The sequence below is a fragment of the Mytilus californianus genome, unplaced genomic scaffold, assembly GCF_021869535.1.
Source record: "Mytilus californianus isolate M0D057914Y unplaced genomic scaffold, xbMytCali1.0.p SCAF_5, whole genome shotgun sequence".
NCBI classification, from domain to species: domain Eukaryota; kingdom Metazoa; phylum Mollusca; class Bivalvia; order Mytilida; family Mytilidae; genus Mytilus; species Mytilus californianus.
The window spans coordinates 78,679,472-78,694,258 of NW_026262701.1; the positions used below are offsets into that span (position 1 = coordinate 78,679,472).

General features: G+C 31.5%; 1 protein-coding gene across 9 annotated transcripts in view; it reads left to right on the forward strand.

The window, feature by feature from the left end:
• The window catches only part of LOC127701499 (b(0,+)-type amino acid transporter 1-like), a 79,372-nt gene extending 66,845 nt beyond the window's left edge, over positions 1-12,527 (forward strand). For 7 of the 9 annotated variants that reach the window (XM_052205385.1, XM_052205387.1, XM_052205386.1 and 4 more), the window contains one exon: positions 398-871. In XM_052205385.1, coding sequence (XP_052061345.1) covers positions 398-471 — 74 coding nt within the window. In that variant the 3' untranslated portion in view covers positions 472-871. Of the gene's footprint in view, positions 1-397; positions 6,274-10,647 lie in introns of those variants that run through there. The other 2 variants (XR_007982067.1, XR_007982068.1) reach the window with 2 other exon arrangements.
• Positions 12,528-14,787: the final 2,260 nt, after the last annotated feature.

Here is a 14,787-nt window from a genome sequence, read left to right on the forward strand (position 1 = left end):
AGATCATCCTACTCTACAATGTTTACAACATAGTTTCTTCCCAATATGTTTATATCATATTGGCACGAAGAAATTGATGCCCTCAGCCAAACAAAACTTTTGAAATTGGTATGAGCGGCTTATCTGTTAAGAGTATGGCATTTGGCAATAAGATCAAAAACTTATTGAATTGAATTCTGAATAATTTTTAACACTGTATTATCTTATGAAAAAATCCTGCACAGTGTGTCTTTCGTCACATTCAAATCTTAATAACATCTTCACATTCGCAGGACGTGAAGATCCATCCATTCCATCGATTAAATCAATCTTATTACATAAATCTAACAACACCTCTGCTAGATTGACCATGAATTTGAAATTAAATTGTGTACTTGATAATTCCTCTCTTTTTCAGGACATGTGACCTACCTTTTCCAGATGGTATTTTGTGTTGCGCCAAGTCGATACGATAGAGACATTGTAGAATGATTGTGATAAACAGTACATTTATTAATTAGCTTTATTTAAATGTATATTTTCTCTTACAAACTGTGATAGAGACCAGGCAGCATGTCCCATGCATTTAAAGGGAATCTCTCCATGGAAAGTGCGGGCATTTGCCTTTATAGTGTTTTGAAATATATAGTACTAACTAAATGTTTTTATTATATTTGTTATTATTGTGATATTTTTATCCAATATTTAAGTTAGATTTTTTTTTTTCTCTCTCAGCTTGTTCTTGCTTGTATTTAATATCCTGTTTGTTGTTGTTAACAAGTTTATAAAAAAAAAAAAAAAAGAAAAAAGTATTTAAAATGAAAAAAAAAAAAAAAAATAAATAGATAAATAAATAAATAAAAAAAAAAAAAAAAAAAAAAAATATAAAGAATTAAAAAAGTAATAAAAAAATATATATATGTGAAAACATGTATATGAAAAATTTAAAAATTGTGTGCTTAGCCTTTCCTATATGAGAGAATCTTTAAAAACCATTGCCTTAGGATTAAAGTGTAAGGTGTAAATATTAGGCTTCAATTAAGTAGTAAGTACATATTCATTGTTTATAGCTCAAGCCATCATTGATCATCTATCCTTCATTGTGAAGTAAATTCCAAATTATGTATTGTCTTTAAACAGTATTTTTGTATTAAAATTGTTGACCAGAAGAATGGTTATGTGTTAGTATCATGAATATAATATGCAAAAAGTTCCTCTGTGGAAAATATTGCAATTATTTTCACATTGTATTTATTACTTTGGTCAAAATATTTTGTTAAGTATGGTTTATATATTTTAATTTTGAAATGAAGATTTTATTTTTTAATTGGGAGTAAATATTCATAAAATTCATGCCATTCTCTGGGTTCTTTTTTTTTATTGATATCAGATACAGTTATACTAATTTGATATATAATTTATCATTCCAATTTGAACAGAAGCAGTGTTTAGTGATCATTCTATCAAAATAAATGCATAATTGCCAACCTGCAGAAGTTTTCTATGATAGATAAAACATATTTTTAGTGAAGGGATTTTGAATAGCACATTTGGGAGGCAAATTGGCAACTATGCAACTATTCCATGATAAGATAGCATATTTAATGTATACCAGCATTACACAGGGATTTTTCTGAATATTAAATTTTTATGCAAGGACCATCAACTAATTAGGACTGTTCAAGAATTACAGTAAAGGCATGTCAGGCACTTTTTTTAAGACTGTGATCACCCATAAAACAAAAGTTTTCATTTTTCTTATAATTCTTACAAAATTCTAAGGAAAATGCAACCACCTATAATTAATTAATTTGAGTGCCTTCCATCCCCCACAGGGTAAATTTTGGGACAGCCCTAATATTTAAAGTCATCCTGCCCTCATACATTCATTTTGAAAAGTGGAATTTTCATGATATGTCTCACCTTAGTCTAAGTTAGATTTTATATCTGTTACTTGTTAATAAGTTAGAACTAAAGTCTTTCATAATGGACTTGTAATTTGTAAATAAAATGTCTTATTTATATATTCGAATCATCAATTCATACTTTAATGATCTCTATTTATTTATATTTACTAATGTAATCTTTATCTTTACTAAATGTGATATTTTTTCACATTAGTGTGTTTTGTTATGAATAATTGGTATTTGATATACAGATTCTTTACATATGTTTAAACTAAATATGTGAAACAGATTCCGTTCTCATCTTCTCCCAAAAGTTATCAGATATGCAGTCAAAGTGTGATTTCTCATTGTCTTAATTATATGAAGAAAAATTCCATGCTTTTCTTCTTAGGCAATAAACTAAGATATCAAGTTTATGGATGTAAGAATAAGATAAAAAAAAAAACTTTGTTAATTATAAAACATTCCTATTGTCTTAAATCTTCTTCCTTTTATAGAAGAAACCCATTGATAAAACCTGGAGCAGAATTTTTTATTTTGTAAGACTTTACAAAACATGGTAAAGTTGTTCCATTTTAAACTCATTTTCATTCTTAAATATTTATTTCTATATTTATTTTCATACTGTAAATTCAGAAATTTTTTAAATGTTTTTATTATTGCATTATTTGCAACGCACAGTTTTCACAAAAATTAAAACTCACATTTTTAATTTTGGTAATATTATTTGTATGCAGATTTCCTGAAATCAAAATAATTTATCTATTGTTCTACATTTGCAATAAGAAAGGCGCTAAAAAATTTCTGAATTTATTGTACATTAAAACCTTTCAGTTAAGACAATTCATTCTGTCTTTTGATTGATGCCTTAAAGATGTGTAAGAATTCATTTAATCACTCCTTGCAACTTGTAACCCTATTATTGAAATTTTTTTCATAGTGGTGTAACAATTCACCAAACAAGGTTCAGTTCAGTTTTTTTGGTTATTTTATTGCAATATGTACCAAAAATATGTTTAGTGTATCGTTACACCTCTGGGTTTGTCATTGTTACGATTTACATATATAATTTACTAGTAAACCAGCACACCATACTACCATGGTACATTGAGAAAAAGTTTACACTTTTACTTGATTACTTTGAGGTTAATTCATAGTGTCATTTGGTATTTTAGCTTGTTGTCTTGCTCAAAAATGTATGCTCAGCTAGAGTATGTTTTAATAAGTGTTGTTTATAAGATATAGACAATGTATATTGGATAATATTTTATCAGACCTGTCCGTCTAGTTTAAGCTGATGTTCAGTGTATTTCAATATACTTCACATTTGTAGGTTGCACCATCATGCAGATGCAGATATTTTTTTGACTTAACACTTTAATTAATGATTGTTTATTTATTTTAAAGCATCATCAAATACCATAACAGTATTTGATTTCAGGGTACATATAAATAAAATTTATGAATGTTGTATATTGTGTACCATTTTCATGAATGTTATGTTACTGGTAAATGGACATATTTTTTTTTTACGATACACCAATTAAATATGAGCATTTAGAAAGTTGAACCAAAAACAAAAGAAAACTTATTTCAAAATTGTGATGCTATCTTTCTCTATTAAAACTTCATATATATACTTTTACCAGTCCAATTAGTATGGATGACTAAGATTCCCAGTTTAATCCCAGTGATAAATATGAAAACATGGCTGTGGTCTGTTTTTTTAAGGCTGTGCAAGAATCTAGGAAAATTTCTATTATGGTTATAAGATACTTGTTTTTTCCCTGTTAGCAAATTTAGTATGCTAGTATACCACTGTGTATTGTTTAAATATCAAAATTTTGTTGTTGAAGAGAACATGCGAGTAGCTGCAATGAGTGTTGAATTTAATTGGATACATATTTGTATATTTCTGTGATGGTCTGCCAGTCGAAAGTGAAAAAACGACATATGTACCGGTGTTCTGTAATTATCTGTGATGGGATGTCCGATAATAATTTATAATTTCCAAGATCTTGTTAAATAAAGTAAATGCTCCTTTACAAAGTATACAAGAACGAATCTCTGGATTGTATTGGTTGTATTATTGAATCTTTATTTATATGATAATAAATGTTATGTATATATTTTTACTTTTTAGTTATACTGTAGGAGCCATCTTGTAAATTTATTCATCACTTCCTTGTTAATATTCATTATAGATTTTGTATTGTTTCTCATTCTGTATAGTTTTTGTTTTTGTATGTATTTGTACATACTGACATATTTATTTATTTTAAAAGTGCTGTTTCTTTCCTTTAACACACAAAACTGTTAAATATATTTTTTATTGAAAAAACTTTTTTTTTCTCTCTTAATTTTATTTACTATACAAAAAGACTAGAAAAGAGCCTTTGAACAATTTTTTTCTCTTGTGGTAGATAATTCTGTAATCATGCCACAGGAATGTTCCACTCAATTTGATTGATTGATTGTTGGTTTCCAGTAATTTGAATTTAATTTGATGAAACCATTAAGTTGAAAAGTAACCCAACTAATCATGGTTACCCAGGTATGTGACTGATTATAAGGTGTATGCCTGTTTGTAATATTGGGACATAAAAATAAACCAAAAATGCTCCCAAGATTTGCAGACATAATAAATATTCCTTCAAAATTTATTTCTCAAATACTTGATGCCTTAGAACATTTGTAGTTACAGTTGAAATAATATAGCATGCAAGTCAAGAGTTTAAATGCCTTGCTTGCAAACTTTGTTTGGCTGTTTAATCAGACATTGTAATTAAGATTGACACCTAAATTCAATGGGTAGGCGGAGTAACAGTCTGTATTCTATAGCTCACTATACAAATCATTGGCCTACCCATTTAATTTAGGTGTCAATCTTAATTACAATGTCTGAGCAAATAACCAAACAAAGTTTGCAAGCAAGGCATTTAAACTCTTGATTTGCATATCTTTATTATTTCAACTGTAAATTATTTGATTTGCTTATATTTATATCACTTAGTCTGTAGTTGTGAAGCAATATCTTAAGTTGTTATTCAGAGTGTTTTACATGTTATTAAACTGAACAAATAAATATGCATTTTATGTTTACATGGTATGATTGCATTGACTATTTGTGATGTCAGAAAGGTATTGTAAGAATGTGCCATTTCAAAGGTGCTTATAGGATTATAATTTGATTGTAAATGAGAAGTATAGCTTGTCTTTTCTTTATTACAACATGAGTCATTCAAGCAATTGCAATGGTTAAGCATTAGGTCACACCAAATGAATTCATTGTTCTCGTGACCTACTTTGCTCATAAACTTTCTTGATTAAAAAATCAGATTCTTATGAGGGGGGGGTATCTGCACGGAAGAACGCGAAATAAAATTGCCATTTCACGATGAACAAACAATTAAAAATTTCTTGCACGTTGATCTTTTTACCGATTTCACGAAACACGGTGAATAACGAACCTTTTTCACGACTGCACGTGAAATAAAAATGGCAAAACACGTTGCATGAAAATAACCTTTTACCACCCTCTCTTATGTATTGCCTCTTCTTTCCTTTTTTAGCTCACCTGACCTGAAAGGTCAAGTGAGCTTTTCTCATCACTTTGCGTCCGTCGTCCTGCGTCCGTCGTCCGTCGTCCGTAAACTTTTACAAAAATCTTCTCCTCTGAAACTACTGGGCCAAATTTAACCAAACTTGGCCACAATCATCATTGGGGTATCTAGTTTTAAAAATGTGTGGCGTGACCCGGTCAACCAACCAAAATGGCCGCCACGGCTAAAAATAGAACATAGGGGTAAAATGCAGTTTTTAGCTTATAACTCAAAAACCAAAGCATTAAGAGCAAATCTGACATGGGGTAAAATTGTTCATCAGGTCAAGGTCTATCTGCCCTGAAATTTTCAGATGAATCGGACAACCCGTTATTGGGTTGCTGCCCCTGAATTGGTAATTTTAAGGAAATTTTGCTGTTTTTGGTTATTATCTTGAATATTATTATAGATAGAGATAAACTGTAAACAGCAATAATGTTCAGCAAAGTAAGATTTACAAATAAGTCAATATAACCGAAATGGTCAGTTGACCCCTTTAGGAGTAATTGCCCTTTATAGTCAATTTTTAACCATTTTTCGTAAATCTTAGTAATCTTTTACAAAAATCTTCTCCTCTGAAACAACTGGGCCAAATTAAACCAAACTTGGCCACAATCATCATTGGGGTATCTAGTTTAAAAAATGTGTGGCGTGACCTGGCCAACCAACCAAGATGGCCGCCACAGCTAAAAATAAAACATAGGGGTAAAATGCAGTTTTTGGCTTATAACTCAAAAACCAAAGCATTTAGAGCAAATCTGACATGAAGTAAAATTGTTTATCAGGTCAAGATCTATCTGCCCTGAAATTTTCAGATGAATCGAACAACCTGTTGTTGGGTTGCTGCCCCTGAATTGGTAATTTTAAGGAAATTTTGCTGTTTTTGGTTATTATCTTGAATATTATTATAGATAGAGATAAACTGTAAACAGCAATAATGTTCAGCAAAGTAAGATTAACAAATAAGTCAACATGACTGAAATGGTCAGTTGACCCCTTTAGGAGTTATTGCCCTTTATAGTCAATTTTTAGCAATTTTTCGTAAATCTTAGTAATCTTTTACAAAAATCTTCTCCTCTGAAACTCCGTGGCCAAATTAAACCAAACTTGGCCACAATCATCATTTGGTTATCTAGTTTTAAAAATGTGTGGTGTGACCTGGTCAACCAACCAAGATGGCCGCCACGGCTAAAAATAGAACATAGGGGTAAAATTCAGTTTTTATACGACCGCAAAAAAATTTTTGTGGTCGTATATTGGTATGACGTTGGCGTCGTCGTCGTCGTCGTCGTCGTCGTCCGGCGTCGTCCGAAGACACATTGGTTTTCGCACTCTAACTTTAGTTTAAGTGAATGGATCTTTATGAAATTTTACCACAAGGTTCAATACCACAAAAGGAAGGTTGGGATTGATTTTGGGGGTTATGGTAATAACAGTAAAGGAATTAGGGGCCAAAAAGGGGCCAAAAATAAGCATTTTTGTAACTTCCAGACATAACTTGTGTCTTAGTGTATGGATCTCTCTGACATTGTACCACAAGGTTCCATATCACTAAAGGAATGCTGGGATTGATTTTGGGGGTAATTGCCTCCAAATTTTAGGAATTAGGGGCCAAAAAAGGGGCAAAAAACAAGCATTTTTCTAGTTTCATGACAATAACTTGTGTGTAAGTGTATGGATCTTTCTGAAATTGTACTACAAGGTTCCATATCACAAAGGGAAAGCTGGGTTTGAGTTAGGGGGTAATTGCCCTAAACGTTTAGGAATTTGGGGCCAAAAAGGGGCCAAAAAACACATTTTTTTCTAGTTTCCAGACAATAACTTGTGTTCAAGTGTATGGATCTCTCTGAAATTGTACTGCAAGGTACCATACCACAAAGGGAAGGCTGGGATTGAGTTTGGGGGTGATGAATCATAATGGGGGTTCAAAAAATTTTGGGGGGGGGATTTATTTTTTTTTCCTTTTTTTTCTTTTTTTCCTTTTTTGTTTCTTTTAAAATTTTCCATTTTAAATTGGTTATTTCTGATTTATATTTAAAATCAAATAATAATGATATGGTAGGAGATACACACCAAACAGGATGTGTAAATTATTATATAATAAGTATTGTGCAATAGCAAGAAATTTTCAATTGCACAGTATTGCACAATAGCAAGAAATCTTCAATTGCACAGTATTGCGCAATAGCAAGAAATCTTCAATTGCACAGTATTGCGCAATAGCAAGAAATATCCAATAGCACAATATTGCGCAATAGCAAGAAATTGTCAATTGTACAGTATTGCGCAATAGCAAGAAATATTTAATAGCACAGGATTGTGCAAAAGAAGATACTTCCTATAAATTGCTTATTTCTTGACCAATTTCAATGGGGTTTTATTCTTGATTTCATGGGGTTCTTTAATATGCTGAATCTAACCGTGTATTTAGTTTTTGGATTTTGGGCCCCGTTTTTAAATTGGTCCACATTGAGGTCCAAAGGGTCCAAAATTAAACTTTGTTTGATTTCATCAAAAATTGAATTATTGGGGTTCTTTGATATGCCGAATCTAACTGTGTATTTAGATTCTTAAATTTTGGTTCCGTTTTCAAATTGGTCTACATTAAGGTCCAAAGGGTCCAAAATTAAACTTAGTTTGATTTTAACAAAAATTGAATTCTTAGGGTTCTTTGATATGCTGAATCTAACCATGTATTTAGATTTTTGATTTTTGGGCCCCGTTATCAACTTTGTCCACATTGAGGTCAAAAGGGTCCAAAATTAAACTTTGTTTGATTTCATCAAAAATTGAATTATTGGGGTTCTTTGATATGCCGAATCTAACCGTGTATTTAGATTCTTAATTTTTGGTTCCGTTTTCAAATTGGTCTACATTAAGGTCCAAAGGGTCCAAAATTAAACTTAGTTTGATTTTAACAAAAATTGAATTCTTAGGGTTCTTTGATATGCTGAATCTAAACATGTATTTAGATTTTTGATTATGGGCCCAGTTTTCAAGTTGGTCCAAATCGGGGTCCAAAATTAAACTTTGTTTGATTTCAACAAAAATTGAATATATGGGGTTCTTTGATATGCTGAATCTAACCATGTATTTAGATTTTTGATTTTTGGGCCCCGTTATCAACTTTGTCCACATTGAGGTCAAAAGGGTCCAAAATTAAACTTTGTTTGATTTCATTAAAAATTGAATTCTTGGGGTTCTTTGATATGCTGAATCTAACCATGTATTTAGATTTTGGATATTGGACCATAATAGGTGAATGTCCAATTTAAAATTTTTAAGTTCTTAGACCACATTCAATCTGTGTTAGAAACCTATGCTGTGTCAAATATTTAATCACAATCCAAATCCAAAGCTGTATCAAGCTTGAATGTTGTGTCCATACTTCCCCCAACTGTTCAGGGTTCGACCTCTGCGGTCGTATCAAGCTGCGCCCTGCGGAGCATTTTATTTTCTTTTAAAATTTTCCATTTTAAGTTGGTTATTTCTGATTTATATTTAAAAGCAAATAATAATGATATGGTAGGAGATACACACCAAACAGGATGTGTAAATTATTATATAATAAGTATTGTGCAATAGCAAGAAATTTTCAATTGTACAGTATTGCACAATAGCAAGAAATCTTCAATTGCACAGTATTGCGCAATAGCAAGAAATCTTCAATTGCACAGTATTGCACAATAGCAAGAAATATCCAATAGCACAATATTGCGCAATAGCAAGAAATTGTCAATTGTACAGTATTGCGCAATAGCAAGAAATATTTAATTGCACAGTATTGTGCAAGAGAAGATACTTCGTATAAATTGCTTATTTCTTGACCAATTTCAATGGGGTTTTATTCTTGAATTCTTGGGTTTTTTTAATATGCTGAATCATACCTTGTATTCAGTTTTTGGATTTTGGGCCCCGTTTTTAAATTGGTCTACATTGAGGTCCAAAGGGTCCAAAATTAAAATTTGTTTGATTTCATCAAAAATTGAATTATTGGGGTTCTTTGATATGCCGAATCTAACCGTGTATTTAGATTCTTAATTTTTGGTTCCGTTTTCAAATTGGTCTACATTAAGGTCCAAAGGGTCCAAAATTAAACTTAGTTTGATTTTAACAAAAATTGAATTCTTAGGGTTCTTTGATATGCTGAATCTAAACATGTGTTTAGATTTTTGATTATGAGCCCAGTTTTCAAGTTGGTCCAAATCGGGGTCCAAAATTAAACTTTGTTTGATTTCAACAAAAATTGAATACATGGGGTTCTTTGATATGCTGAATCTAACCATGTATTTAGATTTTTGATTTTTGGGCCCCTTGTCAACTTTGTCCACATTGAGGTCAAAAGGGTCCAAAATTAAACTTATGTATTTAGATTTTGGATATTGGACCATAATAGGTGAATGTCCAATTTAAAATTTTTTAGTTCTTAGACCACATTCATTCTGTGTCAGAAACCTATGCTGTGTCAAATATTTAATCACAATCCAAATGCAAAGCTGTATCAAGCTTGAATGTTGTGTCCATACTTGCCCAAACTGTTCAGGGTTCGACCTCTGCGGTCGTATCAAGCTGCGCCCTGCGAAACATTTTATTGGCTTTTAACTCAAAAACCAAAGCATTTAAAGCAAATCTGACATGAAGTAAAATTGTTTATCAGGTCAAGATCTATCTGCCCTGAAATTTTCAGATGAATCGGACAACCCGTTATTGGGTTGCTGCCCCTGAATTGGTAATTTTAAGGAAATTTTGCTGTTTTTGGTTATTATCTTGAATATTATTATAGATAGAGATAAACTGTAAACAGCAATAATGTTCAGCAAAGTAAGATTTACAAATAAGTCAATATAACCGAAATGGTCAGTTGACCCCTTTAGGAGTAATTGCCCTTTATAGTCAATTTTTAACCATTTTTCGTAAATCTTAGTAATCTTTTACAAAAATCTTCTCCTCTGAAACAACTGGGCCAAATTAAACCAAACTTGGCCACAATCATCATTTGGTTATCTTGTTTTGAAAATGTGTGGCGTGACCTGGTCAACCAACCAAGATGGACGCCATGGCTAAAAATAGAACATAGGGGTAAAATTCAGTTTTTGGCTTTTAACTCAAAAACCAAAGCATTTAAAGCAAATCTGACACGAATTAAAATTGTTTATCAGGTCAAGATCTATCTGCCCTGAAATTTTCAGATGAATCGGACAACCCGTTGTTGGGTTGCTGCCCCTGAATTGGTAATTTTAAGGTGATTTTGCTGTTTTTGGTTATTATCTTGAATATTATTATAGATAGAGATAAACTGTAAAAAACAATAAATGTCGGCAAAGTAAGATCTACAAATAAGTCAACATGACCGAAATTGTCAGTTGACCCCTTTAGGAGTTATTGCCCTTTATAGTCAATTTTTAACCATTTTTTCGTAAATCTTAGTAATCTTTTACAAAAATCTTCTCCTCTGAAACAACTGGGCCAAATTAAACCAAACTTGGCCACAATCATCATTTGGTTATCTTGTTTTGAAAATGTGTGGCGTGACCTGGTCAACCAACCAAGATGGCCGCCACGGCTAAAAATAGAACATAGGGGTAAAATTCAGTTTTTGGCTTTTAACTCAAAAACCAAAGCATTTAAAGCAAATCTGACACGAATTAAAATTGTTTATCAGGTCAAGATCTATCTGCCCTGAAATTTTCAGATGAATCGGACAACCCGTTGTTGGGTTGCTGCCCCTGAATTGGTAATTTTAAGGTGATTTTGCTGTTTTTGGTTATTATCTTGAATATTATTATAGATAGAGATAAACTGTAAAAAACAATAAATGTCGGCAAAGTAAGATCTACAAATAAATCAACATGACCGAAATTGTCAGTTGACCCCTTTAGGAGTTATTGCCCTTTATAGTCAATTTTTAACCATTTTTTCGTAAATCTTAGTAATCTTTTACAAAAATCTTCTCCTCTGAAACTACTGGGCCAAGTTAATTATAGATAGAGATAATTGTAAGCAGGAAAAATGTTCAGTAAATTAAGATGTACAAACACATCACCATCACCAAAACACAATTTTGTCATGAATCCATCTGCGTCCTTTGTTTAATATTCACATAGACCAAGGTGAGCGACACAGGCTCTTTAGAGCCTCTAGTTTCAAATCTGAATTACAAAATAAAAAGGAATTGTTCTGTCAATAAAATCTTATGAATGAACAAGTAAAAAATTAAAATATGTCCTTAACTTACATATTTAAAACTGCTCAGTTATTTGTCTATTTAAGGGGGAAAATATAATAAATGTTTCACTTGCTTGTCCCCATTTTTAACAGGAAACATTAAAAGAACAGCATATTAATTTGGTATGGCTCTAAATATAACCATGCATTGCAGTTCCAGCTTCAAAACTCAGAAAATGGCTTCAACCGTCATATTATACCAATTAATACTTGTAACCATTGATTGTATACTGGAATTGTTATTAAGTATTCAGTTATATTATACCCATTAATACTTGTAACCATTGATTGTATACTGGAATTGTTATTAAGTATTCAGTTATATTATACCCATTAATACTTGTAACCATTGATTGTATACTGGAATTGTTATTAAGTATTCAGTTATATTATACCCATTAATACTTGTAACCATTGATTGTATACTGGAATTGTTATTAAGTATTCAGTTATATTATACCCATTAATACTTGTAACCATTGATTGTATACTGGAATTGTTATTAAGTATTCAGTTATATTATACCCATTAATACTTGTAACCATTGATTGTATACTGGAATTGTTATTAAGTATTCAGTTATATTATACCCATTAATACTTGTAACCATTGATTGTATACTGGAATTGTTATTAAGTATTCAGTTATATTAGAAGTCTGAGAAAAAAACTTGACTCGTGTTGTAATTAAAAACAATTGACAAAGATGTACTTTAATTTAAAATGTGTGTAATTGGTTGATCATGTTTATTTATATATTTCTTCTTTATTTTTGAAATTCATAAAATGAAGAAGTTAATAAATATAGCAGAAAAGGGTTTGTTGTTGATTTTTATATCTGTATTTCACTACAATTGAAACATGAGAATCTTCCATCAGAAAGTCAAGCACATCTCATAAAATCAATTCAACCAACCACTTTGTGAAGAAATGCCTGTACCAAGTCAAAACTGTAATATATAAGTAAAGAGATGTGCTATGATTGTCAATGAGACAACTTTCCACTAGTGTCCAAATGATGTAGATGTAAGCAACAAAAGGCCACCTTACAGCCTTCAACAATGAGCAAAAACTGACAAGGCATAGCAAGCTATAAAAGGCCCATCCATGACATACTGTGAAAGAATGAAAACGAGAAAACCACAACCTGATTTTTGACAGTTGAGGAAAAACAAATACGACAGACAGCAATTCTGACTTAGAGGACAGGCACATATAGAATGTGGTGGGGTTAAACATGTGTGTAAGCACTCAACCCTCCCCTAACCTGGGACAGTGGTGTAACATCACAACATAAAAACAAATTGTTAAAATCAGTTTGAAAAACTCAACAGATTGGTACATAGCAAAAAGACACACATAGTGTGGATCTAAGAGTACTTGCAGTTACTGAAAACAATTTCAAATCCAATTACAACCCATAAATAAATCTTCTCCCAGACAATATAAGTGTTTTTCTCCGTGTCCTATGAATATGCTGTTCTCTGCATTTTTTAATATTGACACATGTTATATGGTTTTGTCCTCAATTTCAAATTTCAGTAGTCTGGTTAAATTTCATGATATGTCTGTTCCACAGTACCTATTCATGACAGATCAGCATTATTCCTTATGTGGATTCATTGCAACCATCAATGTGTGACCTTTGTAATTTTCCTGGACCTCTTTTTCATTCTGCTCCAGTGGTCAGGTTATGTTTTCTGGAAAGGATCAGGTCTTCAGTAACAAAGTACAAAATGTACTGGTAAGCAGGATATAAATAAGGCCTTTAGTTTTCTCATTTGAATTGTTCACATTTTTCATGTCGGAGCATTTTATAGCTGACTTTACAGTATACAGTATGGGTTTTTCTCATTGTAGACAGCCATATGGTGACCCATAATTGCTTATATCTTCATCATTTGAACTATGTGGATAGTTGTCTCATTGGCAATCATACTGCATCTCTTTATTTTTTATATGAATGATAAACAAAATTTGGTATATATAGAATATAAACCAAGTATGAAAGGAATATCAGTATGATGTACTGATTAGTATATGTCGCAAGGTACTTTTTGCAATGATCAGTATATGTTGCAAGATACTTTTGTACTGATCAGTATATGTCACCAGGAACTTTTGCACTGATCAGCTGATCAATAAAGCTGTTTGGGAGGAAACAATTTCACAATCTTGGATTCTTCCTAGTAACCAGTTATAACTAATAAAATTAAAAGGTTCCTTGAAAGGTACTGATTTATATGATGTATGACTGTCAATGATGCATACTAAATTTTAAGGAACCAAGTGGTTGTTTTTATGGTATTTAATGCCACTTTAAGGTAGATGACCCCTTCTGTAGGCCTGTATATTACGAAATTTTCAAAGCGCAACCATATCAAAACAGTAAGTATACAGAATAATAATGACGTGCCATTTTGTACAAACACCAAAGGGAAACGTTGTTCAAAGCAAATTTGTTCAATGATCCATTATTAAAGCATTTAATAGAAAATAGGGATTTGGTGGTAAATAAAGCAAAATTTTGGCAAAAACCCACAGACTTTATAACAGTGTTTTTCGTTATAAAATTGTAAACAAAAATTACTCTCTTGTTTGTCCATGATGTGCTAGCCTTTATTGTCTACAAAAAAGTCCTAAATAACCTTTACAATCCAAAAAACCTCCTGCTGAGTCACTAAACTATAAAATAAGAATGAGAAGATCCATTTTTATACTTGCTTTAACCAATATCTTTATTAATATACTTGTTTTAGGGAAATCATTGCTAGCACTCCATGCAATAATCCTCTATCTATTAAGCATCAAATTGTCAATTATAGTACAATTAAGGAGAAAGGCTGCAGATTTTTTTTATAAAATTTCCATATGTTTAGCATTGAAACAACAAACGGTTACATAATCCTTAAGCATTATTGGCTTTATCATAGGGGACAATTTAATTTGGTGGAGGAAGCTGGAGTACAAAAACACTCAAACACAACAGGCTAATGATTGTAGACAGAAACAAGGGGTAATAATCATCTCCCAAGAAGGTTCCTTGTTCGTTAGTATTGAGATTAGATCAACAGA